The 27421-nt window shown below is 40.5% G+C and overlaps 1 protein-coding gene across 2 annotated transcripts in view; it reads left to right on the top strand.

The window, feature by feature from the left end:
- The first annotated feature begins 16619 nt into the window (after positions 1-16619).
- GRIN2A (glutamate ionotropic receptor NMDA type subunit 2A) overlaps positions 16620-27421 on the top strand; it is a 163161-nt gene continuing 152359 nt past the window's right edge. The window contains exons 1-3 of one of the 2 annotated variants that reach the window (XM_088063911.1): positions 16620-16889; positions 17680-17905; positions 19362-19784. In XM_088063911.1, the coding sequence (XP_087920037.1) occupies positions 19380-19784 (405 nt within the window). In that variant the 5' untranslated portion in view covers positions 16620-16889; positions 17680-17905; positions 19362-19379. The remainder of the gene's footprint in view (positions 16890-17679; positions 17906-19361; positions 19785-27421) is intronic. The other variant, XM_005522881.3, reaches the window with a different exon arrangement.

Raw genomic sequence — 27421 nt, 5'->3', positions numbered from 1 at the left:
GGAAAATAAACCTTTGAAAAAGCTTTATCTGTATTGTAGTGATGAATAAGTGTTAATTAAAATGGTTCATTATACCTGTCTCCCAACTGCTTTAGTGGTAAATAAATGTTTTCTAGTGCTGCTGAATCAGTACTGGACCAGGAATATGTACAGCAATCACAGTTACCTGAACTGACTGCTAACTGTGACACTCATGCTCTGCACTTATGAAAATCAGAGCATTTAAATTTTCAATATAATTATTAGTCAATGTGGAGACCCACAATATTTTTTGGTGATACAGCAGTAACTTTTTCCATTTTGTAAATGATTATGTTGAATGGAAAATACTTGCTCTTTGCTCAAACAATTAAGCAGAAAAATCAAACTCATATTTTGTAATATTGGGTATTACTATTGATCTTGGCCAGAATTCCTTGCAGGTTGAAGGGCTGTCACTCCAAGGTGGTCTAATGCCATTGCTGGTGGTGTGAATGAAAATATGGTGGCTGATTTTAAACTTAGGGGTTTAGTTGCACTGTCACTTAATTTTGCATGGAATTGGGCTGACAGCCCAAGTGGTGACAGGAATGACTTTGGTTATGACTGTGTGGCAGATTTGTCTGAGGGCAACTTCTGATGCAAAATGTGAAGCAAATATGGAAATGGTCATCTGCGGCTTGTTTGATGTATTTATATTTATTTGTATATTAACTTTATAAGTATGTGCTAGAAAATAAGTTTCTACTTAAGAAAATTCATAAAATGCATGTAACAGATATAGGACATAGGACACTGGAGAAAAAGGCAAGAGTGGTATTATAGAGAAACTCACAGGAGTCATTAGTGAAGACTGAATTCTTCCTGACTGGGCTCTGAAGAATGTGGATTTTGATCATTCCCTCCTAGGTCCTCCTTTTTTGTTCTCTTTTCAAATAATAGTTAACTGTAGTATAGCAAGACAGGAAGGTTTCTCATTTTGCATAATTTGGTTCCAGACTTTGATCCTTTTTTTCATGTTTTGCATGGAGATAAACCATTTTCTTCCAGAGCTCTGAAACTGGGAGCCAGGCTCTGCAGCATTGTGTAAATTGAGGCTTTGAGTCAGAGGTTTTGTATTTCAGGTCAGTATTGTTAAAGTGTTTTCTTTTTTGGGCCATTTACTGTTTCTGACTGGGAATTTAGAAATGTGGATTATGTTTGGTTTTTATTTTTTAAATTAGAGATAGTATTTCCTATGGAAACATTAATTTTCAAGAGCAACCTTTTGAGAAATTTCTGGTATGTTCTGTCTTTTATCAAGTGAGAAGGGTAGGTAGATAGTGAAAAAGCCTGGGAGAAGAAAACAAACCAAAAGGAAAATGAAGTTGATTAGCTCATAATGAAAACATGTTAGGGAGTTTGAAAGAAATGCATCTAAAGTAAACAAAGCAAAAAGATGATATTTGAGTGGGAGGTGAGATGTTTGAAGAAGGGTGGATGGGTTTTGAGGTTGTAAATCTTGAGAGGGAGGGGTTATTTTATCCAGATCTGCAAAAAAGGTATGAGTGGTTGGAATAAAAGAAATAGAGAAGATAGAAATGGCTTTTGGCAGATTGTGCTGTTTGTCTGCATTGTGAAAGAATATTACCTCTTGGCTTTTGGGCAATGCACCTGTGGGACATGCCCAGCTGAAACACTTTATTGAACAGTGTTCAGTGGCAGAAATCTCTTCCTCTCTTCCAATTGCCTGTGCTCAGTGGAGTTCATGTGCTCTTATGCTTATTGTTCACAAATGTCACAAAGACATGGGCGAGTTGTTTGGAATGGAATAAACAATGAAATCCTGGGACAGCAGCCTGCCTTACCAGCTTGTTTGTGTCCAGAACAGAAGGCCACAGTTGCCTTTGGCAGGTCCACCAGAAATTATCTGGTTTTACCCTAAATGGTGCCTCCTATGGGTTTTTCAGAAGGAATGAATTCATTGGCCAGAGTCACTCTCCAATTTATTTTTTTTACAGAATGACATTTTCTGACTTAGAATTTTAAACAACAAAGCAAGTAACATTTAGTAGAATGAATATACGTACTTGAAGGATAAGTAGCATTTTAGTAGTGATTTCAGTGCAACTATCAGAAGTAGAAATAAAATGAAAATAAAATAATGCCATCCCCCCAGTATGAATTCCCTCAGAGTATGTTTAATTTGGGAGATGAACAGTTTTCAGTCAAGTGAATGGGTGGCACATGTTGGCTGCTTGTACTGAGGCTGGAGTGGCAGAATACGTGTTGCCTTGGAAAGGAAAAAGTTTTATTGCTTAATTGTGTTTATCCCTTTTTATCCTTATCCATAATGAACACAATGAAAGTAGGAAAGAAAAGAGGCACTTCTACTGCATTGCCAGGAAGCAGGTGTCCCTACTCGGTTATTTATAGACCACGAGAATGCATATCATGGAAATGGGCTGTGAATGGCCAGTGACCCATCTGTTTTATCTGCTGGGTATTGGGACTGATTGTGTGGAAACGGATTTTTTTTTTTAGCTGATGAAATTTGTGCTTCTGAACAAACCATAAGATGAGTGACTTTCTGCTATCCTTTTAACTCTGAAAATTAGTTGTATGTGGTTTAGGTTTTTTAAACAAGAGGTTCTTGCTGTAGACCTTTTCTCATTCCTGCTGAGCAAAGAGATTTCTTCTGGCCCTGAATGCAGCATTGTGAATTGTAGCTATTTAGTACAGCTGATTTTCTGATTTTTCTTGTTTTTTCATTACAAGTCTAGTGGCTTTTGTGTTCGCTCATTGTCCCTTTTAGTTTCAGATTAGCTGGAAGAAATGTCATTACCTACTTCCCAATACTTTTCTCCCCTCTCTGCATTAATCTAAGCTTGTGTCCCAGAATTGTGGCTGTCACTGACGATATGTGAGCTCTGAATGCTTGCTTAGAAATATCTATTTTTTAGGATCTAGGTCAAAAGCTGATTCAAATACAATAATTTATAATAATGAAACTAGGGCAAAACAAACAAACAAAAAGCCCTAAATGTAGCTTTTCAAGTATGGAGAGGGGAGAATAATCCATTACAAACAGAATAGCCAGCACCTCATGAGTTGAGAACAAATTATTGTTCTTTACCCAATGAAGCTGTACAGACCTTAAAGCAGCTTTAAGAACTGGTAGTTCCTTATGGCTCAGTCTTGCATTTTCAATTAGAATGGTGACATCTACAAATACTGTTACAGCTTTCAAAGAGCAGAAATGAACATGGCAAAGAGAAACTGATCTCCTTCAGTGTACATTGGTCTATTACAGTGTCACTACATAAAATGAAAATCTGCTCATTGGCAGATGAATTTCTTGTGATTATGCATCACAACAATTAAAAATATTCATATGTGCTGTAACTGTCCATGGTAATCTTACAAATAAACCAACCTTATGCCCCCTCTGTAATGATGAGGTTATTGTATCTCGTAGCTGCTGATATTATTAGGTCTCTATTAAAAGTATATATATGCTGATTAAAATAAAATGTTGAATTTCTTTTCCCTTTGCTTACTTGCTTTAGAATTTGAACTTGCTGTGGTAACATTGCTCCTGTTGCTTGGAGGTTTTAACATGGAGCTCATTTTCTATTGAAATTCTGTACAAATTATGCCTTCTCTCCCTGGGACATAGGATCTGTCATATTAATTCAAACTGGATTTATTGGGGAATATTTTTATGATTTAAACTAAGTTCCTTATACAACTAATACATTTTAAAGTGCAATTTTGTTTATTCATACTCTCTGATGTCAGAGGTAGTGGTTAACATTGCCAGCAATGTCGTGATGGAGAAAGGTATTTAATAGTGCATAGAGTGCCCTGCCAGGTGGGACGGCTTGTAAGAGAAATGCTATGGTGTACTTCCAGTGGTTAACACCATTAATCCTCTCTCTGATCTCCTCAAAATACTTAATGAGGAAGTCAGAGGAGCCTTTTCTGGAGGTGCTGGGATCCTTCAGGATCAGCACTTTTCTTGAGAAGTCAGGATAGGAAAAGGGGTGCATAAAGAAAAAAGTTTTTAATGTGTTCTACTTACGAGTAGAACTAGGACATACTTTTTTTCTGGCCACTTATTTATTCAGTAGATACAGATTTGGGTCAGCCAAAGGTATTATATTGCTATTTAATCCTATTTAAATTGTCCAGCTGTGACATAAATAATTTTGACCCAATGTTTTTGAAACAACATTTTCTTGCTTAGATAGCCATATAAAGGTTAATATCCCAGCATTTTCTTCAAAGTCAAGTTCTGGTTTAAAGTGTACAAAATTGTTCTCCTGTCTTGCATTAACCACTGAACTGAAAATATCCTTCATTTACAGAGCAATATTTGCAATGCTTCTTTTGGGGGAAGCTACAAACAATTCAAAGCTTCAAAGTAAATCTGCTTTAATGTGTTTAAAAACATGCAAGATATTCCTTGATGGGAAATAGAACACTTCTATATTATTATGTAATATAATGTAAGGATAAAGAAGCTGAGGAAAAAGGAGACTGACTCATCACCAAGAAAGCTGATGGAAAAACATTTGCTCCTTTTTTCCACCACAAGAGTTTTGTGGATAACCGTACTAAGAGATAGTGAGATGCTGAAATACAACAAGTGGGGAACATATCTCTAGTTAGAGAAAATTCCACATATTAATTTGTTCTTTTCTGTCCTGACTTTTGAACAGAGATCACTTTGCTTCTCTGAGCCATAAATTTTAAATGTTTTTGTAAAGGTAGGGTAAATTTGGTTCACACTGATTACACGTACAGAAATGGTCATCTGCTGGAAGAGAAGGAAGTGATGTGGAAGAGTTAGGAGTTATAACCAGGTTAGGTTCTGGGCATGTGCTGCAGCACCTTTCCCTTTCACTTAGTGCCTTTTCACCTACTTAAAGTGATGGCAGTTTTCAGGACTGAGGTGCAAATTCAAACCCATTGAAGTTAATCCATGGTCCCAGTGCTGAGGCAGTGGCATAAAAGTGGTTGGTAAAAAGATTCTTCTGTTTGTCTTGTCATACGAAGAGTTGGTTCATCCCAAATGATGGCACTATTAAAAAATGGGAAATAGCTGAAGCCTGTGTGTCAATGAGACTCAGCTTGCTTTGGCTATACCTCAGGTTCCTTTTCAAGCCTTTCTTCAAATTCTCATACAGGAAAAATCACATGAATTTTAAACTCATATAGGAGAACGAAAATTCAAACTCAGGTATGACTTTGGGAATGGCAGGCAAAACCTGAACAATCTTATTTGAGTTCTGTGTGGAGAGGAAAGGAGAGGGATACTCTTTCTGTACCTGCTTTCTGTGCTTTGTTTTTATTTTCCTCCAGAAATTTACAGGCAGGTTATGACAGTGATATAATTGTAAACTTTTAAAGACAAAGAAGATACAGCTCTACTTACAAATTTGGAATGCCCTTAAGTAAATGATAAGGGTCAGAGGATATGCCCATAGCCTTCACAAACTGATTAGAAAAGCATCAGGAGAAATAAAGCAATCCCAGTGCTGCATTTGACAAAGCAAAACACTTCAAAACTCCAGGCAGTGAACTGAAATGTTGGTCTCCATTCAGAAAGGGATGTAGTTTTGTACCAGGGTGAGGGGACAAGGGAAGCATCATGTGTTTGTTTTGCTTGGGTGTGCACTTCAGAGTACTTGAAGGCAGTTCATGTGCACACATGCTGTGACTTCATGGTTGTTATATTCTATAAATGCTCCCATGCCCCAGCAGATTAGTCTGGTAAAGACCTAAATAAGAGAATTTCTTCATTGTTATCTATGCTCTGCCTAATTTATGTTTGCTACTTACCGTGACTGTCTCTGAAGGGTTAAATGTGCTATTCTTAGCTCTGTTTCCTTGCCTGCTTGTTCCACCTCTGATGCAATGCAGTGCTGGAACTGCAATGCATTGTCAGTTTGCATCACATTACACCAGTAACAATTTTTAAATCAGCACGAGGTAATGTGATTTGTTTTCCTTTCCTGTGGTTAGGTGACTACTAAGTAATCAAGGCTGCATGCTAATGACTTGAGTAGTTACAGATCATACCTTGACAAAGTAATTTGATGTGGACACTATGTGGATAGCTTCTCAAATAGTTTTTGTGTAAACAATATAAATATATCTGTGCATTGGAAATCTTCAACCCAGTTTTGAATGTAGTTTCCATGCAAAATCAAACTAAAATAACTTGCTTATGCTTAATGTAGCTTTGGACTATTTCATGTAGAATAGACTTTATTTTTCAAAATAATGCAGTTGACTAGAATAATCTGTTTTCCTTGATGTTCTATAAAACTGATGCTCTCAAAATATTAGTACAGACAGGAGAATCTTTCTGTATATTGGTTAGAATTTTGCTCTGAGGACAAATATGTCCCAATCATATGTTTGCTATCATTCTGAACTTACTTTTTTGACAGTTGGACAGAACCACAGAGATTTTCTTTTTCTTAGCTCACACAACAGGATTTAAAATTAAGTGTCCAGCCAGGAAACATTATAGATGAGTGTTCTAGATCTAACTGAGAAACTGCAGTACATTTGCAGGCCTGGATTTTAAACTTAGCCTGAGACAATGTTGAGTGTTTGATTTGAGCGCAATTTAAGGTCTCAGTGAATCATTTCACTGCTGCCTACAGAAGTGTAAGAGACTTGAAGAGTGGCATTTACACCATATAGGAAAGGAAGAATTCTCACTGTGTGGAATTAGCTCCAATGAATCTATAAGCAACCTGTACGGAAGACAATTTTAACGAGCTTAGTCATCCCTGCTCTGCAGTTGGAAGGCATGGTAACTGCTGAAATAGCTGCCTGGAGCTGGGTTTACCTTCCCTATAGAACAAGGTACAGCCTGCAATTGCTCTGTGCTTATGCAAGGCTGCTGTTCCTGGGTGACATGCAGCATTTGTTAGGTAATTGCCATGCAAGGCAATGTATGGAGCTGCTTTCTGTCCCCTTGAGTAGTTTTAACATCCTTGGACTTTTAGACCATCTTTCCATCCATTTTTGGGAGTGGATTATATCCTGCTGTTCCCTTTCCTTTTCTCAGAGGGAGGTCGAACACTGGAATGCTGTTCAGCTTGATAAGAGTAGTCGTAGAGGAATTTTGGGATTTAGCCAGAGCTTTAACTATTCAGAAGCTCTTGTGAATGAAGTAAATTATCCTGAGCATATGACACTTCAAGAGGAGCATTTTATACAGTGACGTGCTCGATGCTAAGAATAGCCATGACTTCATAAGGTTAGATTAACAATCATGTGCTCCAGAGGTGATGGATTTGCAGTCCTTCGCTGTGCATGTCCTTCTGGAGGATGTGTTCTCTGCATTCTCTGGAGTCATTGTTGTTTATCTGTGTGTGACACTTGTTAGTGTGTTTATTTAGCTGCTGCAGGACATGGTGTGAGACATGGCTTTCTAGGTTGGGTCTGCATCTTGGTCTAAGTGAACAACTGTCAAATCAGACCTTATTTTAAATGGTACATCAGATTGTAATGACCTGCACCCTTTTCTGCAGAAATACACAAAAAGTTATTTCAGTGTAAGAAACGTAAGGGAAACAATTCCTTTCTGCAGTAAATCCCTTGGTGCAGTTTATCAGTAAAATATCTGCTGAGTTTATAGATGATTAATCATTTGCCTTTAAAAGAAATTTATTACCCTTTTAGTCTTCCTTTTAGAAACTGAATGCTTCATACTATAATAAGTTCAGTTAGAATTTTGACTTAATGTTCTGTCCTGTTATAAGCTAGTGTCTTATGGATCTATATATAAAATCAAAGGCTCCACATCTGTGCTGATTTTTCACATCTAGTGTGTGTTTATTCTTCTGATTTATAAAATTAGAGAATCTGAGAAAACACTATTTACTTACCCCTAGAAGCTGAGCTTTATTCCTGCCTATGCTTTCCTCTCTCAGCAGTCTAAGTGCCTTAATTGATCATCTTGATATGAGGTTTAACCCAGCAGTTAATTGAACTTCAGGGAGTAAAATACACTTTTGTTTACTAAAGTGCTATTGTGCTGGTGAAGACATTGAGTTAACAATCCACAGATAAAACATAGGTATAGATCAAGGTAAGATGCAGATTATCTCAAAGGTTCTAAGAGAAATATGAAGGCTTAACATGTGTTGAAAGTATCAAACCTTCATGGACCTGGTCTGGTTGGTTGGATAAAGAAAAATTATCAAAGTTATTCAGCAATCTTGCCTGATGTGATGAGGTATATTTAGGGTATATACATTGTGCTGCGTATGTGACAAGATATATTTTGAGATAGTATGGTTTTGTATATAGATAATCTGGGTGATCTCTTAAGGAATAGAAATCTTTGTCATTTAGGGGATATCTGGGTGTTCTTTTTTCCTTCAGAATACGTTCCACTAAGATTCTTGGGGGGGATTTCTCTTGGGGGTCTCTCTGTACTCCTGTAGTCTCTTCAGTAACACTGAAGTCAGAAGTGCCTGTGTAAGTGATGGAGATGTTTTAATGACTCTAAATCGGGAAGAACTGGCTGTGCTAAACAGCAAAGGATTGTCAGCACCAGGGAATTTTACCCTTTTCAAATACCCTACTGTTTGTCAGGGCAAGGAACTGGAGTAAGAGAAACAGATGTTCTAGATGAGCTAAGATGAATATCTGTAAAAGTCTTTATGCAGCTGTGCATGCTGATGACTGGTGGAGCTGATAAAGGCTAGCAGAATGTAAGGCACCAACAGAACCCTTGTAAATTATAGGAAGACATTTTCAAAATAATGAAAGGTTAAAATGACTTGCTTAAACTCCTTATGCCTCCTGTCTGAAAACTGAGCGAAATCCTGGTTCAGAGCATTAAGATGTCCCTGCCCAATCCTCAAAACGGGATTATTGAGAAAAAAATATTCTCCCCTTTCAACCTTATAACTTACTCCTAGAGTAAACAGGCAGTCTAGGAATTAATGTTATTAAAAACCATTTTGTTCAACTGAGGTAAGAATGGAAGCTGAAAATTCTGCAGAGTAAACACTGAGTCTATTTTTCATTTTGTTTTTGAACCTTGAAGTGTTTGGGATGAACAGGTCTTTTACCTGCGCTCAAGGATGAGTGTTGATAAGAAGCAGAGATGAAAAGTGAGCTGGTAAAAAATATTATGCTTTAAGTTTTCAGATTTGAATTGAGAAAAACTTTGAACCATGAAACAAATCTGTGAGCTAGGATAACAGTGAGATCACTAAGGTTAAGTGGTTATTCCTTTAACAATTGGGGTTAATATAAACCCAGTGTATTTTGAAATTTTAATAAGAAAATTGTATTCAGAATCTGCTCCTTGGCATACTGCATAAGAAAATGCTGTTTGTCTTGAAAATATGAACATTTTTTGGATTTTGACAGGAGAGTCTGTGAGAAGGTGAAGGCCAAACAAGGTAAACAGATTGAGTAGCTCCTGATCCCTTGTCCAGTGTTGTGTTCCTTGGAACAGGACATTGTTCCCCACTCAGCAAGGCAGTCTAAGACGAAAGTCTTATCTTTTTGGTTATCTTCCATCATTTTAGCTTTCTGGCTAAAATCAAGAAAGCAAGAAATCTGTCTGATCTTTGCAGATGAAAGATAAGATCTGGCAGGCTTTAAACTGGAGCAATATTCTTGTTCCTACATATATCACAGTTATTTTGGAATCTGTGTGATAGAAAGGACTGGTGGGAACAGAAATAGTTATGTGAGGGTAGATAGCATACAGCCGTCTGCCGAGTGAGATTACAGTTAATTGGCTTATAAAAAAATAAGCAATTGTATATTAATTCCAGAAAGTGGCTCTGGGACTGATTGTTTTCAATAAGTTGGTGAAATAACTTCAAATGTTTATATTTTTTAGATGATTCTTATATATAATTGTTGCTTAAAAACCCAATCCTGCATGTGTTTGAATGTTGCTGAATGTTTGTACTGTATGTAGATGGTCAGGTAAAACAAAACGGGATATTTATAGTTCAAAATATATACTTAAGCATATACTTGACTATCTCATGAGTTTCAGAAGTATAATACTTGTGTTGATGTGTCAGAACTTGTTTAGGAGATGGTATTAAAAAAAGTAGTCGATCTCAATGCAAAGAATATAATTAATGTAAACATAGATTTAATTTGTATCCATTTAAGTTGCTCTAACATTTATGAAGTCATTGCAGTAAATCATAGAAGGCTCTTCATTGGAAAAAATTACCTTTTTCTTTCTTTTTATGCTTCTTAATGACTATTATAAAGTTCATCAGAGAGGATGCACCTATATGCATAAAAATTTAAAATGCATATAGGCATCTATGTTCAAGTACCAAAACAACACAAATCTCAGTACTAAGTTACTTATGTCACTGAATGTGGGTGGAAATGCCCTGAATGTTGACCCAGCTCGTAAGGATCAGAGAACAGCAACACTACAAGCCAAGTCTGCAGTCAGCATCCTCCTCCTGGGTGTAACTGAGGCTCCCACCTATAGGATCCAATTAATCTCAGCCTCTGAACTCTAATTCTTTCTCAAAGCAGCTTTGAATATATTCTGTGTCACCTGGAGAACCAGGAGTTTCCCAGTCCTCGGCCTCTCCTTGCAGAATTCATACGGGAATTATTTTCTTTTGTCCCATCAGGACAGGAGAGGAGGGAAGAACAGGATTCTTGGCAGTAACTTTTCTTGGGAAAAGATCTCTTTAAACCTCTTTTGACTGTAAAGAAACCACCACAAACATAAAGTATTTCTCCTCCTAAGGATTAATTCCATGAGTAACCTTGTGAGTAGACAAGAGAGCTGACAAGTCCTGTGTTTCTAGCAACCTAAAAAAAAATCCTTGAATCCTTCCTTCTTCCATCCAATCTGACCTCCCTGCCCTAAGAAGCAGAAGCCAGTTCTTTTAGGTTTCAGACCTACCCATAGTCAGACAAGAGTTTAGAGGCAGGTGAAATAGCATTTGCTTTTCTTGGGAAGACATTTCAGAACTATGGTAATTGATTTGGATATCAGTTGCCAGAAATGTGGTCACTTGGGTAAGCTAAGCCTGCATTTTAGGAAGGAGTCAAATGCGTTTTAATATATTATTTTATTTAAAAAGCCCCTTTGTCTTGCTCATTGTTTCTACCAGTGAGATTAAGTCAAGGTTTGAAAACACAATCGAATGAAACTAATTAGATCTGCTAGTAATCACAGTTGTGATTATTATCACTGCAGCCTGGAATTCTCCTTGGGCAGGGAAAAGAAAAAGGAATTCTTTCTACAGGAAGTAAAAAAATGGGGCTCCTTTGGAGCAAGAGCAGATAAAATGCAGGACCTAGAAGCACCATGATAATTTCACTTTAAAGAGAACTCATACTCAAGTGGCTCAGTAGCATTCCTGTATATGAACAAAAGCCATGTAGCCTGTATGGCAGAAATAGGTGACAGAAGGCTGTGACTCATCATGTGGAACTGTAATTTAAGTTCAAGGGGGATTTTTCTATCTTGGATCTATTCCTACTGGCTCAGATGTCTCATAAGCCTTTAGCACCTAGTTTTAATAGAGCCAGTGCCTACAATCGAGAGATGGGTTGGATGCAGGGAGCAAAATACTACTAATATTAAAAATATCTACCAGCTAGATCTGAGGTAACTTTGCGCTGATAACAAGCTTCCACTGACCTTTACTAAATTTGATTTTCTAGATTTAGAAAAGTCTCAACTGCCTAAGAATTTGCTTAGTGAAGCACTGAGAAGCAGATGCAGTGTAGGCATCTTGGTGCTTCCCACTCAGTACAACTTTCTTTTAGCAAACAAGTTCTGCCAATGAACAATGTGTGAGGGGTCACTGCTGGCTCTTATCAGTCATAAGTAGTAAATTTTTTCATGCAAAAAAAAATTATATAAAATAACATCATATTTCATGACAGATTGTTTTACATGTTATACTAATACTGGTAAAGACAAGTAGCTCACCTGTCTTAAAGATTCATAGGGTATTTTTCTAATTATTATTTTCAAACTTAACAAGTCTGTCCAGCCCCTTGAATACCTAATAAATGAGTATTGTTTCATCAAAAGATAAAAATTATAGTAATCTCTAAATTCAAACAATTTTTGGTAAAAACTTGAAAACAGACATCAGCTATATGCACAGAGTTTTTTTTTAGGTATATAAAATCTATATAAAGGTAGATAAAGGTAGGCCATCTCAAATGTGGGGGCACATTGGATGTTCCAAGTGAGGCAAGAGCAAAACTACTGCTGTCACTATGCACTTCCAAAATCTGAGCATCCTTTAGGCAGATCAATACAAGGTGGTAACTGCTTGTCTGGGAGGCTCATCACTCTGTCCAGAATAGATACATGAGGCAGATCTGTAGGGCTTAGGGTGACTGAAGAGGAGGCTTCAAATGGTATTTTAAAAATTCTGGCTTACCACTTTAGTTACTAAATTCAGTGAGGATTAGGAGATCATATTTTGGCCCTAAATAAATAGTGGTAATTTTTGACTGTTCCTTAACTGCTGTAGGCATTAATGGATAAATTGTAATGGCCATGCAGTGGTCAGGAGTTTCCTTGGGTGTTCCTAGGAGATTTTATTATAAATTTACTGATATTTCCCAATTTACAATGGGGAAGTGCAGTGAGGCAAGAGAGGCAGTCTTAAACTAGTATTTACCTGATTCAGTTCCCTGAGGCCTTGTGCAGGCAGTCCAGTGTTTAATGGGATTGGTACTGACACAGTCTTCACAGGACAGCATTGCTGTGACACAGATCTTTGTTAATAGAGCTGCCTTAATTAAAAAGTACAGAGTTCATTATGAAATTCTGTTTTGACCCTTAAATTTGACTAAAAAATAGTTCCTCTTGGGAGCTGCATAGAAGAGTTTGGAAATACATTTGAAGATTAATTTGATATGGGAAATTGGTTATAAAAGAGGCAGAGAGACAATCCTGGTGAATCCTGAAGAGCTCCGATAATCAGAGGTGAGGTGGAAAGGAGCAATTCTGGCTGAGCAGTCCCTGGGGTGTTCCCTCCTTGCTGGGGGTTGTTTGTAGGGAAGCTGAAGTGCTCTAACAGCCTCAAGCTCCACTCAGTGATATTGCCTCCTCTTTTTTTCCATGGCAGCTAGCTCATGTCCTTTGCAAAACTGAGAGTAGCTTAAGGCCATCATTTCATGCATGACTTGGTAAATTGTGCAAGAAAGAGCACTGCCAAATGAGGAGCTATGCCAGTTTTCAATAAGAGGGCCATCTGTGACAAAATGTTTTAGCAAGTTTGAAAACAATTGACTTCTTTCCCATTTTTACTTTGATTTCATTTAGCATGTAAGTAACTTTGCAGCCTCCCAGGAGTAAATTTATGTTACTGTATCCTTGTTTTGCTATGCATTAAGTTTTGTTGAGTCAAGTGGTTTAATTTCAGACCTGATCCTATGTGGTACTGAAAAATGACTTTGCATCAATGTCACTTTTGATTCCTGTTGGACACATTGTCAGAGTAGGTGAAATTCAGATATTTGTGGAAGATAAGTTGCATATAAACAAATTGTTAGAAGTTACAACAATAATACCTAAATGTAAAAGTAGTTTATTGCTGGAATAAAACATTTTTCAATTTGGAAAGAATTCCAAGGGAGCTTCTCTCCCTTAACCAAGCTTGTTACCATTCTGTTTCATTAAACTCAGGAAGTTGTTGCAATGGAGTTTTCACGTTGCAAGGATTATTGAGGAAATCTGCCATTTGTTTGAGAGATCTCCCAGATTGTCTTAAAACTTTTGCAAAGACAACTGCAAAGAAAACGACCTCTATTGATAGCAGAGTGGCAATAATGGGACCTCTAATACAGTATTTTCTAAATTAATTTTGTTGTAATTTTATGAGAAGAGTTCTGTTTTTTTAAAGAGTATGTTTATATTTAGCTTACTTTACTGCACTTTGTAAAAGAAAGAGGAAAATGATATAGTTGTTTTCTGGAATCTTGAGGTTTAATTTGACTTTTAATTTAGCTGTCTAACATGTCTGAGGTGAAGCATCTTTCAGCTGGTACAGTAAAGCAAATAGAGAGCAGGTTAGTGTCACTCACTAAGGAGTCAGAGACAGAAATCTGCCTTGTGCCAGCCCGTCAGACCCTGCTTTGGAAACATTGCTTGTACCTGATCATTTAGCTACTTGCTTCTGTTAGCAAGTGCTCTCTGCAACAGGCCTTTTTCAGAAAGAGGAAACCTTCTTGTAATTTGATGTTATTTTAGAAGGAGCAGAGTATGAAGGAAGTTCCTGACCTTTAAATATATGTTTATGTAGGAGGCAGGCCTGGTAGGGAAACTTCAGGTGGAAAATATCCTCAGAATGCATGATTCCAAACTTGTTGGGTGCTTTTAGAAAAGTGCAGAGCTGCCCCTATGGAGAAGGCAATCATTTAGGGATAAATCCACCTGCCTTCTGGAATAAATGTCCATGAAGATGCTCAATGCCCCACCTGCAGGGGTGTTAGTGTTTGTTACAGTGCTTATGAAGTAAATGTTCCCTTACACAAAATTTACAAGGGTTAGACAGTTAAATGTAGGCTTTGTTTTCTTCTTTCTGCTGAGTGAAGTTGACTTCTTATCTTGTTTGCAGCTCTTTAATTTAAAACTGTGCAAATATACCTAGAGATGGAGTGTGAATGTCTATTAAAGTGGCAGTCTTAATTTTGCAGCATTTGCTCAATTCTGTAGGCAGTAATCTGCTTGAATTTGGTGAAGCTTTTGTGAAGACTATGTGTGTATTGCCAAGATTTACCCCACTGTGTTTACACAAACTTTTAATATGTTCTATTCTAACTCTAATTTGTAAATTTGGACTGTTCTATCATGATATTCCACAAAATTTTCTAAGAGTAATTGAGGAAAAATATTTGTAAATAATGCTAAACTGTTTCTAAATTTAGATTAGTGAAAATCATATAGCTCTGAAGTTAGAAAATGTGGGTATTTCTTGTTTTGGTCTTTCACACCATTAGACTTAGTGTATTGTACACAGTATATTGTATACTAAGTATTTCCCAAGAACACTGTGTCCCTTTTTATATTTTAAATATAAGCTTATGTTAGAGCTGCAATTTTTCACCATTGTGAATTTCACTTGCATATGAGGATTTTGAATCCATTTTTGCTGCTGTTCCAGTAAATCTCCTGAATGATAACACTGAAATAACCCTTACACAGGGATGGAACTGTAACCTCATCTCCAGTAACCGTGGCAAACATCACTGTAATATTTACAGGGGGAAAATGTTCATCCAGGGTGAAATGCAGAGATGCATTAAAACATCAAACACACACAAAAAAAAAGGCAGTTGAAGCTGCTTAATTGCTTTGCTTAGAAAGACTAATGTAATGTCTGAGGAAGTAATCCCTAAATAAGTTAGGAGGTGAGATCTTTCAAAGGAGAAAAAAAACCAGGCATAGACCTATCAGGGAATTCAATGATGAGACTGTCAAGAACAGTAAAGCTGATGTGTTGTTAAATGTCTTTGGGAGAGATTTCTTGGTGTTCTGTGTCTTAATGTAGTGAAAAGCAAACTTCAGTGGGTGAACACTTGGCATTATCCTATTTGAACCCAAAAGTTTCCCCTGGCATAGGAGTTGGGGTTCTGTCAAGACGTGTGACTTTGCCTTACTCTGAAGTATTCAGTGTAGGAACGAACACGGCTGTGAAGGATGGAGCACGGAAGAGGCCATCCCTCTGTGGTACTTAGCTGGCACATTCATTTGTGCAGAACCAAATAAGTTGTGGCAGCTGCACCAGGATGGTGGAAAGCAAAAAGAAGGAGAGCAATGGAGTGAGGGAGAAGGCACAGCAGTGAGTGGCAGAGGGAGGTTTAGGTGGGCTGTGGTGTGGGCAGGAAGGCAAGAATTGCTCCAAGGCCAGGCAGGTCTGACACCAGGGCTGTGAGAGGGGAATGGGAGACGGAGAAACAGGCTCTAGGCTTTGAAATGGAAAGGAGGATGGAGCAGCAAGGATACCCAGATGGAGCCAACTTCTACAGAGATTTTTTGTGATATTTGGCTGCTGTCTGGAGCTTTTAGGGCTGCTTTTAGTGTGCAAGCTGCTGCTCCACATTCATTCCCCTGAGCCCCACGGCAGGGATTTCTGGTTGACAGCCCCTGCATCAAGGGAAAGGAGAACACTCGGGGGTTTCCCGGGCTACCAACATTTCGCTGGGGATGTTACTGCGGGGAGAGCGCTCGAGTTTGCCACTCCTGTGCCCCAAACCCGGTGTTCTCGCCGTTCCCCCAGATCTGACACCCCCTCCCCCGACTGCCTGCGTCTGACTCATTCGCTGGTGCTTGTGCAAGCGGAGCGGGGAGGGGGGGCGAGGTGGGGGAGAAGCCTTCAAAGTATCCGCGGCTGCTCTCGGTTTGACAGGGCGGCCGTGAGCTGCGCCCCTGCAAGGGCGGCGGTGCCGGGGGCGGCGGAGCGGAGCGGGCCGGGCTGAGCCCGCAGCGCCGCGCAGGCGGCCCCGGGTGGAGCCCGCCGCACCTCCCGGACTCCGAGCCGCCAGTCCCCGCCGCTGCCAAGGAGCCGAGAGCAGCGCGGGGATCCGCGCCTGCCGTCCTGGGGAACTGCTGCGGCAATATCGCAATTTAAAAAAAGAGAAGAAAAAAAAAAAAAGGAAAAAAAAAAATAAAAAAATGAAGACGCTTAAATGCCTCCTGTCAAAAGTAAAGAGCGAATCTCAGTTGCAATGGCTCTGCTAAAACTTGATCATGCGGGATTTCAAGCGATAAAGAGCTGCTGGGCTGCTATTTACTGCGGTGGGAACAAGTTGCAGGATGAAATCCAGGCGTTAAGGGACCTATTTTCCACTTCACTGTTTGCAAAGGAATCTACTGAAATGACTTTGAGGATCTTTAAACTGGAACTATGTGGAGGGAGAATGCAGTAAGTATCGCCTTCGCGGGGAGCCCGGATGGTGCCCGGCTCCGGGGCAGGGGCGCTGAGCCCGGTGCCGCGCAGGGCTCGGCGGTGCCGGCTCCGGCCGGGGCTGCGCTCCGAGCTCCCGGCCAGCACCGAGGGCCACTTAGGGAATGCCGGCTGCTTTGCCTGGCGCGCCAACGTCCTACATAGAGCTGGGGTTGCTTGAACTGTCTTCATGCATATTTACTGGGAACTGTGAATGAAAAAACCAAAGCAGTCGAGCTTTCCGTGGCGCGCTCTGCTATAGTGTCTCCCCGGGTTTGTTTATGGTAAATTGGGTATGAAGCCATTCTGTTTCAGGAACGAAAAGAGCTTTATCCCACACCGCTTTAGCTTTGCTCCAGGTTATGTTTGTTTCGAACCTGCCAAGAGAACTCCTGCCCTTGATCACGTTAATCAGTTTGCTCCTAGCTGCGCTTTCCAGGATGGATGTCTCTTCCCTTAGACCCAAACCCGTCCATCTCACTTGGAAGCAAACGGGCAGTTGGGAGCCCAGGATTTTCGTGACCTGGATAAAATGAGGGACGTATCCCGGACGGCTGTGGGCTCACGGAGCTGCTTTTAGCAGAGAGCTGAAATCTGTTTCTAAGTGAAGGGGGGGAACTTTTGAGTGTAGCCACTTTATTTCCGTTCACATCTCACATGCGATCGAAGTGTATTTCTTTTCCTCCTGTCAAATCTGCAACCTGACTAACGGCTTCTCCCCGTCTCCTCTTCCCCCCCGCTGTCCCGTCCCGTCCCCCCCCGTGTCCAGCCCCCCCTTGCCTGTCTCCCTGTCCACCTAGCTGCCCTCCCGGGACGCGATGTCGCTCGCAGGCTGCGGCGGGGATCACGCGTGCGGCCGGCGGCGCGGAGGCAGCCCCTGAGCCCGGGCAGCGAGGGGCGCGACATGCCCGCGGTCGCGACATGTCCTGCAGCGACACCGACAGCAGCACCGGCACCTCCGGCAGCCGCCGCCGCTCCGTCTCCTGAGGCGCTGGGTACGTGCGGCCCCGCGCCAGCAGGGGGCGCCCTCGCGCCGCGGCCGGCCCGGCTGGGCGCGCTCCCGGGGCGCGCTCCCCGGGCAGCCGGAGCGGTGCCCGCCGAGCGGGGGGCGCGGAGCGGGGGGCCCGGGGGGCCCGGGGGGCCCGGAGCCTTCCTCGGGCCGGGGGGAAGCCGGGACACTTCGGTTTGCTGTTCCACCGCTGGTGTGGCGGCGGCCGGCGGGAGCCCGGCCCGCAGTGGATCGGGCAGCGCTGATGTGCAGTTAAATGCTCTGCGAGCGCTCGTCCCCCTGCGTGCCCCGAGAGGAAGCGGTGCTGCTGCAAGCCCGTGTCTGGCGGTGTGTTTCAGCAGCAGACGGCTCCGACTGAGGATGAAGATAGGGCTGGCAGGATGAGAGGGGAGATCTGAAAAATGCCACCCCTGATTGGACAGCCCCGCTTGTGTGTTCTGCGTGACGCTTTGCAACAAGCTTGGCTTTATGTGGCACAGGGACTCCCTTCTTGCAGCTAGCAGAGAGCCAGTTATGGGGGTGGAAATCCCTCGGGGCACAGAAACAGGGGGAGATCTTGCAGAGTCAGACCCGCTCTCCTTCTCCCTCCTTCAGATAGTTCAGATCCGTTCTGTGGCTCATCTCTCTCCCCATCCTACTCCGTCTATATTCAGCCCCCTACAGAGATTCAGTGAAGACATGAGGTAACCGATGCAGTGATGCTCATTTGTGGAACACCCTCCCCTTCAACACCAGGGACAACTTAGTGTCCGAGATCAGCAGTTCTGAGATGCTCAAGTTCTGAATACTGCATGAGAGCACAGAAAAGAATTAAGATAGAATATTGTGCTTTTGAATCTGTTCCAGAAATGCAGTAGGATTCCTTAAGCAGCGGCTGCCTAGGAGAGATCTTCAGAAATAAAACAGCATGGGTTTGGGATACTGTGAGATGTATGGAGTATGTGGACTGGGGATTCCAGCAGACCTCTGGCTCACTTCTCTCGTTTTGAGCTAAAATACCTCTCTCTGTTAGACAGTGACTGAAGTTTAAATAGATGTCCAGGATGAAGGAGAATATCCCAGATGAAAAAAAATTTCTTTTACCTATTTTAGCACAGCGAGGTTAAAGAGAAGGATGATAATGTATTTTTTATTTTTTTTTAATGATGCCAGTCATTTTAATTTTGTTGGCTATCCAGGAAGAATGTTAATGGGTCTTTTCTCTGAAATTCTACAGTTTTTGCCTTGCTTGTGGAAGACCAGCTGTAATACTGTCATTATCAAGCCAAGTTTTTGATAGGATATAAGAGGCTTGACTTGGAACTAAGGTGAAGGATGCATTATAAAAAGCTGCTAAAGTTTGCATTATGCCCAGAAGCTTTCTGTTTAAAACCTTCTTTGAAGATATACAGTATATGTGTTTTTCTCTATGTTCTTCTTATACATTGTGATCACTTTTACAGGGGATAAAGCTGGCAAAGATGAGGAAAATTGGCTGTGCTCTCCTGGTACTCCAAGCTCTTCTGGCACCTTTGGATCTTGTTCGTGGAGCAGAGAAAAATTATCCCGTCCTGAACATTGCAGTGATTCTGGGAAGGACCAAGTATATAACAGAGAGAGATATCAGAGCTCTCTGGACCAGGGAAATGTCAGCAGACCTGACTGTTGATATCAATGTAGTGACCCTTCTTGTGAACCAGACTGACCCTAAGAGCATCATAACACATGTTTGTGACTTGATGTCAGGCACCAAGATCCATGGAGTGGTTTTTGGAGATGACACTGATCAGGAGGCAGTAGCTCAGATTTTGGATTTTATTTCATCTCAGACTTCTATTCCAATTCTTGGAATTCATGGCGGGGCCTCCATGATAATGGCAGATAAGGTAGGAAAATTTATTAGAGCTCTTGCTATTCTAATGTGCTTCATTGTGTTGGTCTCTATCATGAATAATTGCTACAAGTAGTTCAAAAAAGATGCTCTTAGTTGTCTCTCTGTACTTAAAAAAAAAAAAAAAAAGTATGCATAATGGTGTCTTTGTCGATGGCTCACCAAATATTCAGAAATATTTTGGGGCTTGTGCCTGAAACTCAACTTTTTTAACACTGTAAAAGCAGTCCTAATGAGATATTACTCTCCAGCACATAGAATGATGGTCAGTTAAAAAACTTGGATAGCTAATATGATCAGTAAATGTAAAAACAGCCTCATAATAGTAGGTTCATAAAATGATTTTGAGGATAAGATGTAAAACTATAAGCAGATGTTCTGTGGTGCTTCTAAGAAATAGTAAGCAATAGACCTGAATGTATTTGGGTGCAACAGTAATAATAGGACAATAATAAGCCAGGCTTTAGTGATCCACTGCAGTACCTGGATTAAGTAGGCTTGCACACTTGAACCATCTGCATTCCATAGATTTATTGAACTAGATTTTTGCTAACTGGATACATCTATTTTCCTACTGTAGTTCAGGAAAATCCTGTAAGGGGTTGTCTGAAATCTGGAGATAATGACAAATGGTCTTGTTGGAAAACATATTTTTAGGTAGTCTGTTGTGAGACTGGAAGAGCACAAGAGACTCATGTCTCAAGTTCCTTGATGTTGTAACAGTTTTTAAGAACTCCTTGCTGGTGCTGCAGCTTTGATGTTGTGAGGTGATTGCTGCTGCTCCTGAAACAGGCTCTAAGTGCAGGGCTGAGCTCTGCTGGGGACTCTGTCTCCCCTGAAAGTCACAGGAGCTCCCACTGTGGTGTAAGAGAGGAGAGCTCAAAGAGAGAGGGCAGATGTGGGAAGTTACTGGTTTGCCAGCACATGAAGATCTTTAATGCTAATTGTAACTTATTTCCCGATATTTCCATACTTTAGGGTTCCTTATTCATGGACTATTATTATTTCTTAGGAGTGAATTTTGAAAAGTAAAGGGTTCTCTGAACACATCTGAAAAGGAAGTGGTCCCAATATATTATTTTGTGAAGTAAGGAGGAAAAAGAAGCAGGATTAGTTATGACTGAGGAATCAGCTTTGAACTTTGGAAACTTTTTACCTCTGTAAAAGACTTTTTCCCATTGGGATGAGAGGTCTGTTTTTCTTGGTATTTTGAATGATCTTCCTTTAGAACTTGTCATACAAGGAGAAGACAATAAGTGCTGAATTATAGCAGAGATCTTATAACCATGCCTTTGACATCTTGATTTTTACAGAAAGATCATTACAGTCAATGCTGCTATCTTAAATGCAATTGCAGTGACCAAATTACAGAGGCAGATTCATGTGCTTTTAAATTACAGTGCAGATTTACTTGTCTTTTAAAGCTGGGTTTATATGTATTTAGTGCTTCTATCTGATACCTATTTCACTTAACTGTCTCTGGCAGGGTAAGAACACTTAAAGATCCCAGCCAGGGCTAAGTGATGAAACACTGGAAGAAATCCTTTACAGAATCATCTTTGCTCTTGGTAGCAGATGCAGGATGTTACTGATACAGATCTATTTTTACTTTTATATAAGAGCCTCTAGAAAATGAAACAGTCCTTTTTTTTTTTTTTTTTGTCTCAGTAAATTACTACTATTTTCACTGTATGCTAATATTATCATTATTGTATCACTGTCTTTTATTTTAGGGGTTATCAGAGTTTTATTAGTAAACTTTCCTGCTGAAATTTAGCTTCTAAGATTTCCATTGAGGAAATCAAAATTGTCTTTTGTGTGTTAATCTAACAGAGCAGTCTTCAGTAGCTTGAGTTGGCTGAAGGAATTATTTGTTCATGTAACTAATATTGCCCTAATTTTTAAGTTGACCTTTGCAATGTGCAGTGTCTTGCAGCGGGGTTTGGAACATTGCAGAAATGAGACCTGCATGTGTCACTCAATTAACCATCCATTTAGGAATGAATTCCTGGGAGATGAAATTGAAATTCACAGTGCTGTTAGAAAGGTGGGGAGATGAAATCTGAGGGAGAAGGATTGCATATATGAAATCTTTCAAGTCACTGTCAGGATTTTAGCTGGCACATATAGGTGTTGGCTGGCCTGTGAAGATTATTATAAGTCTCCTGTTTTGTCTCATGCATTGAGATGCCTGGCTATTGCAAAAGGTGCCAGGTCCCACTCCTGCTTGTGGATGTAGTGCTCTGGCACTCTGATAAGGCCATTTCATTTATGTCCTTATCATATGAGTTCTGTGCCAGGTGGTTGTTATGTGGTGCTGAACTCAACTACACTGAGGGCACAGGAATGAGAACTCATCTATAATGCTCTGTGCTGCTGAAGACTTCACTGAATGACTGAGAGGAGATAAGCTACCATACTCTCTGTGGCTAATAAATACTATGTCAATGTGAATCTTGACTGAAGAGCCATATCTGTAAAAAAAGAGTTGTTTTATATTTCTAAGGATGAGGTATGGCCACATTTGGAGTTTGCAGTGATTAATGCAGGGCATACAGAGTTTGAAGCACTGAATCCCTGTCTGAACATCTGGGGTGAGTGGTGTGTTGTCTAGACTGCCTCCTTCGCCAGCCCAGCTCTGCTTCAGTTTGCTCAGAGTTTGCCTGCACCATCTGAGGAGACATTTTGCATGATTCAGACATGGAAAATAGGCATGTGAAGCCAACCAAACCAGAATGTTTTCTGAACCTCACTGATCTACCTTCACCTGACATCAGCTGTCCAAACCCTACCAACAAACCAATGGGGCACCTGGAGGTGTATGGCACTGATCCTGACTGTGCTGCAGAGATACCCTTTGGACAGTGCCACATGCTCTGCTCCAGCTGATTTTATCACCTGCTCTTGGCAGGAACTCTCCTGCCAATGAACTGCTCCTTGGCTTTGGTCCCCAGTTCTGTCATGCACTTCAAACATATTCAGATGTGGGATAGTCTACTGAAACAAGATGAGAATTTTCTGGGGCGTCTCTGCCAGCCTGCTGAGCATCAGCATCCCTTGGAGGATGCTGAAGACAGGCTGGCTGTTTATTCATCTTGTATCTCTTGACATTTGAGACATCTCAACACAAACATTACTTAGGAATTGTTTTCTGACTTGAGCATTTAGTTTCAAACATAGTTACCTTGTTTCACCACTTTCTATGATTGTAGTGATAGCATGTGTGATACTTTTTGTTTAAAATAGAACATCATGTTACTTCTGTATCAATGCTAAAAGACTTGCTTCTTCACATGTGGGAAAAAATATCCCTGCGTATTGTAAATATGTCCAGGAATATTTATGTATTTGAACCATACTGCTTTTGCCTATTGCAAACCTAAATCTTTCTAGAAGTCTTTCTTGAAAGACATAATTTGAGGCATTTTATTGTTGTGGAAGCAGTCACAGTTATAACATAGTCAAACAGTGTTAAAGGTGAGGGTAATTTTCCAGAAGGGTTATCACAAAGTGATAAATCTTGAAACAGATCTGGAAATGTTATGCAAAATAACTATCTGCTTTTTCAAAAGGTGAGTACTACATATTATTGCATAATGATTCTGTGAGAGCCCTGGAGGTTAGAAAGGATTGCTGGAGGTTGTCTAACCCAGCCCTAGCTCTGTGACGAACTATTGAAATCAGATCATCCAGTCAAGGTTTGAATATCTCACTGGAAGTAGATACCACAGCCTCTCTGGGCAATCTGTTTCAGTAATTAACCTCTCTCACCATGCAAATATTTTCCTTTTATCTCATTAGAATTTCCCTTGATACCACAGGCTTTTGTTCTTTTACTGCGAATCTGAGTCCAACTCTGTCTCAGTGCAGTTTTAGGCTGCAATTACAGCGCTCCTTACCTGTCGCTTTCCTGGGGAAAAGGTTCCTCCAGGTATTACTTGCACTTGCAGTCCTTTGGACTTGCTTGGATATATTGGTGTCTTGTTTGGGGAGACCCACAGGTGTACAGGGGGCTGCAGAATGGGGCTGGTGGTTCCTGCGAGGGCAGCAGTCCCTCCCTGGAGCAGCTGCTGTGCTGCCGCTGCCGCAGCCTGGTCCAGCTGTGCCACCGAAAGGGAGCACTGCTGGCTCATGTTCAGCCCACCCCATGGGCCCCCTGCCCTGCAGCACTGCCGGGATACTTCATAAATAAGGAATCTCATTGCTAATAAGCGCTGAGTGAAACTGTACTTTGAAATCTTTTGTTCTTTTGGTGGTGATTTTTTAGGTGCTTCAGTGAAATACTTGCAGATGTTTGCATTACTTGTCATTTTTGCCTCATTATAGGTATAGCTGGAATTGCTTTGTTTTAGCTCATTTGAGAGGCAAAAACCTGTGCTGCACTTGTGCAAACCAGAGCTCTAAGCAGCTGTGATCAGAGCCCACCCAGACTCCTGGCTCTGGAGCACTGATGCTCTCGTATCAGTACGTGACTTTGTTGATGATCTCAAAGTTCCTCCACACATCCTCCAGCTCCTTGCCAAATGTCTCCATGGTGCAGTGATTCTCTAAAGGACAAAAAGGTTCAAAAGCCTCACTTAATTTTGTACTATGTGTAAATGTGCTTCAACTCTTAATGATTTCAAAATTGTTCGATGGATGGCAGGGGCGTTTTGTTATTTGATTTTTATTGTAGAATCTTTTCTGGAGGTCATACTTCATGGAATGTGCTCATTCATTCACATGTCTGCCATATGCATATGCAGATTTCTGTCCAGCCTGTTTTGTTGGCTTGTAAAAGCAGTTCTGAATTTCAAAATCATAACTTTAAGATTTTCTATAATAGTGACTTCTCATTCCTGCCCTTCCTGATGGCTGATGTGTATGGCACGATGTATCTGAGCATGAGATTCACTTTGGCTTTGTTACTGTAAAAGACTGGAAGATTAAACCATTGGTTAATAAATATTTTAGTGCAAATTTAGCAGTATTCATATAACTGCTGTTTCAGGTCTAGACATAGTAGCTTGCACTACTACATAGTCTGTTGCACACAATATTTCCAGCTTCTGACTCATTTAAAGAAGCAATTGAATTTGATTTCCTTCCCTTGTAGCTGTATGAAGGCCCCTATGGGAAGAATAACCTTCAGATATTCTGATTTTTATTTTGAGCTGCGATAGTAATGTAGCACTGACCTCCTTGCAAATCTGTGTTTACTTGTCCATATCCATGAAAGCCAATCTATATGGACTTTTAAGAAAGTCTTGCACATCCATAAGATTTTTTGACCTAAAATGTAATCTGTGGTAGTACCTTTTGCACATACATGCTGTAATCAGTGGTATTAAATGGTTAAAAACATGCCTGAGGTTTGTCCTGATGAGGGGAATGAAATGTGTGGATACAATATTCCCTGTTTTTCCTCCTCAGGAGGCAGTGCTGTGCCAGGGTGAGGTGGTCGGGATAGACCCTGCTGGTTTAGACATTGCTATTCCTGTACTAGCATGGCTGGGAGTCTTTGCTGCTTTCAGCTGGGTCTTGGAACTCAGAGGAGCATTAAATTAATGATGTGAGTTTGCTTTCTTGCTCTCCTTCTCCTACTCTTTTTTCTAAATGGTTTTCCTAGCAACTTCTGAGGTGATTATGTTATTCCTCATTCTCTTGAGCACGTAAGTTTGTCCCTCTTTATTCAGTGAAGGAAAACATGGATGAATTTCTAGAATACTGCAGCAGTAGACTGGAACTGTCACGCTTATGGAGCTTATGGGAGGGATATTTAATTTAATTTTCCAAAGCAGAAGGAAGGTAGTTTTGAAAACATTAGGAATTTCAATAACTAATGAGCAGGTTGTAGGAAATGGAAGTCTTGAGTTTGCTTGATTTTTCATGCAGTTTAGGTGCAGGTAAGTTCCTGATATTTTAGTTTGCTTAAATTTACAGTTGCAGCTGAGCTGAAGGTGCAGGGTTGGTTTCTACACAACACTCATTTAAGAGAGAAGAGTGTTTGGCTTCACTTTAGTCTTTTGCAATAAACTATATATTTTCATCTCAAAGGTACTGTTTTCTTTCTCTTCAGACTGTTCTTACAGTACTTGAAAGCAGAAATCCTTAAGTATCTTTGTTTTGAGCAGCAACATCTCAAAACTGCTAGCAAAAGTCCCTGTTGTAGATCACCCATGCAATCTCCAAACTATTGCCTGCTTATGGGTAATTACAACACAGCAGACTCCTGGGCTGTGAAAGTAGGACACAAGACCTTCAGCATGGTTTTCTGCTCACAGAAATTCCTGGTGGCATCTTTGGAATTTTTTTCCCCAAGAACATTTTCAAATAAAAAATTTAAAAATTATTCCTTTTAAGTTATAAAATAATTATAGACCATTACAAAATACATAGCAAAGTTCTGGCAATTAGAACATATCCAGAAAATGTACCTGAAAGTATAAAATTATGCAGTATACAGAGAGAAGGGCTTTGATATAATGTCAAACACATTTTTTGTGTTTCATCTATTAATTATTTTTGAGGCTGCTTAGATTATTTGAATAGACAGTTCATTAGTGTGTTTTGTCACTTATTTGAACTAACAATTTAATTTGAAGAATTTCTTTCTAATTTTTTTGATCTTGCTTGGAAGACTCTGGGATAGATCTGCCTATGTGGTGATGACACAAAGGGCTTTGTATAGATGCACAGAAAAACTTTGCAGGCTGTAGCTTTCTTTTTTTACAAATCTGTGGTCATTTGGTTTGTGCGTACTCATTCTCTTCCCCTCTTCCCTCCTCCTTCCTCCTCTGCCTCTACTCTTCCCTGGAGCTATGAAGTTGTGTGGATTTTACTGAGGGAGCCCAGCCTGGATTGTCTCCACACCATCTGTCACCATATTGTTTGTTTAAATCCTTGAGAAATTTTCTTCTGTACTTTACTGAAATAAATACATAAAGCTGCAGCAGCATCATTGGCTATTTATATTAGATTTAGACTTAATGTCCTTAGGAAAAAAACTCCTGTGCTTGCAATTGAGGTGCATAAGCTGGAAGCACAGTTTGTAAAACTGCACATGGTTTAATTCTCTGAGTGCAGAGCTCCAGTTCTGCAGTGTGTTCATCCCCCAGCCCAGGCCCCTCTGGCTTCTCAAGGGGGACACCCAGCTGGGGCTGCCATGGCCCTGCAGAGACACTGCTGCTCAGGGGTTATGCTCTGGTCTCCCCACTCTTTCAAGGAAAACGTTTTGTGCCCTTTGGTAGATGCGGGATGTATCTTCTCTGTCCTGAGACTTGATATTCTGGGTCAGGGAAAAGGTGGAACTCGCAGGCTCTGTGAAACCAGAACTGGAAATACGATTGGTTAGTTAGAAGGGGAAATGTTTTGGAGAGAAATTGAAGTGTGCAAAAGGAATGTAGTATAAAAGCTGGACAGCCAAGAGGAAAATGAGTTCTGTGGATGTGCAAATGGGATATTCCAAGTTGCTGATGGAGGTTGGTTGGTGCTCAGCAGCTGTAAGTTTATGATATGCAGTTAACATTGTCTCCTTTCCCTACAGCAATTTTTCCTGTACATTCCATAGGTATGAAGCTTAAGTGAACAAAAAGCCTCAGTATTTGGAGGGAGGAGGAGGTTCCAGGTGTACAAGTTGTCTCTTATTTGGGG

The sequence above is a fragment of the Pseudopodoces humilis genome, chromosome 18 (genome assembly GCF_049639895.1).
Source record: "Pseudopodoces humilis isolate 2021_Gansu_Grassland_sample_001 chromosome 18, ASM4963989v1, whole genome shotgun sequence".
NCBI lineage: Eukaryota > Metazoa > Chordata > Aves > Passeriformes > Paridae > Pseudopodoces > Pseudopodoces humilis.
The sequence above is the reverse complement of the archived record's forward strand: the minus strand, read 5'-3'. Positions and strand labels throughout refer to the sequence as shown.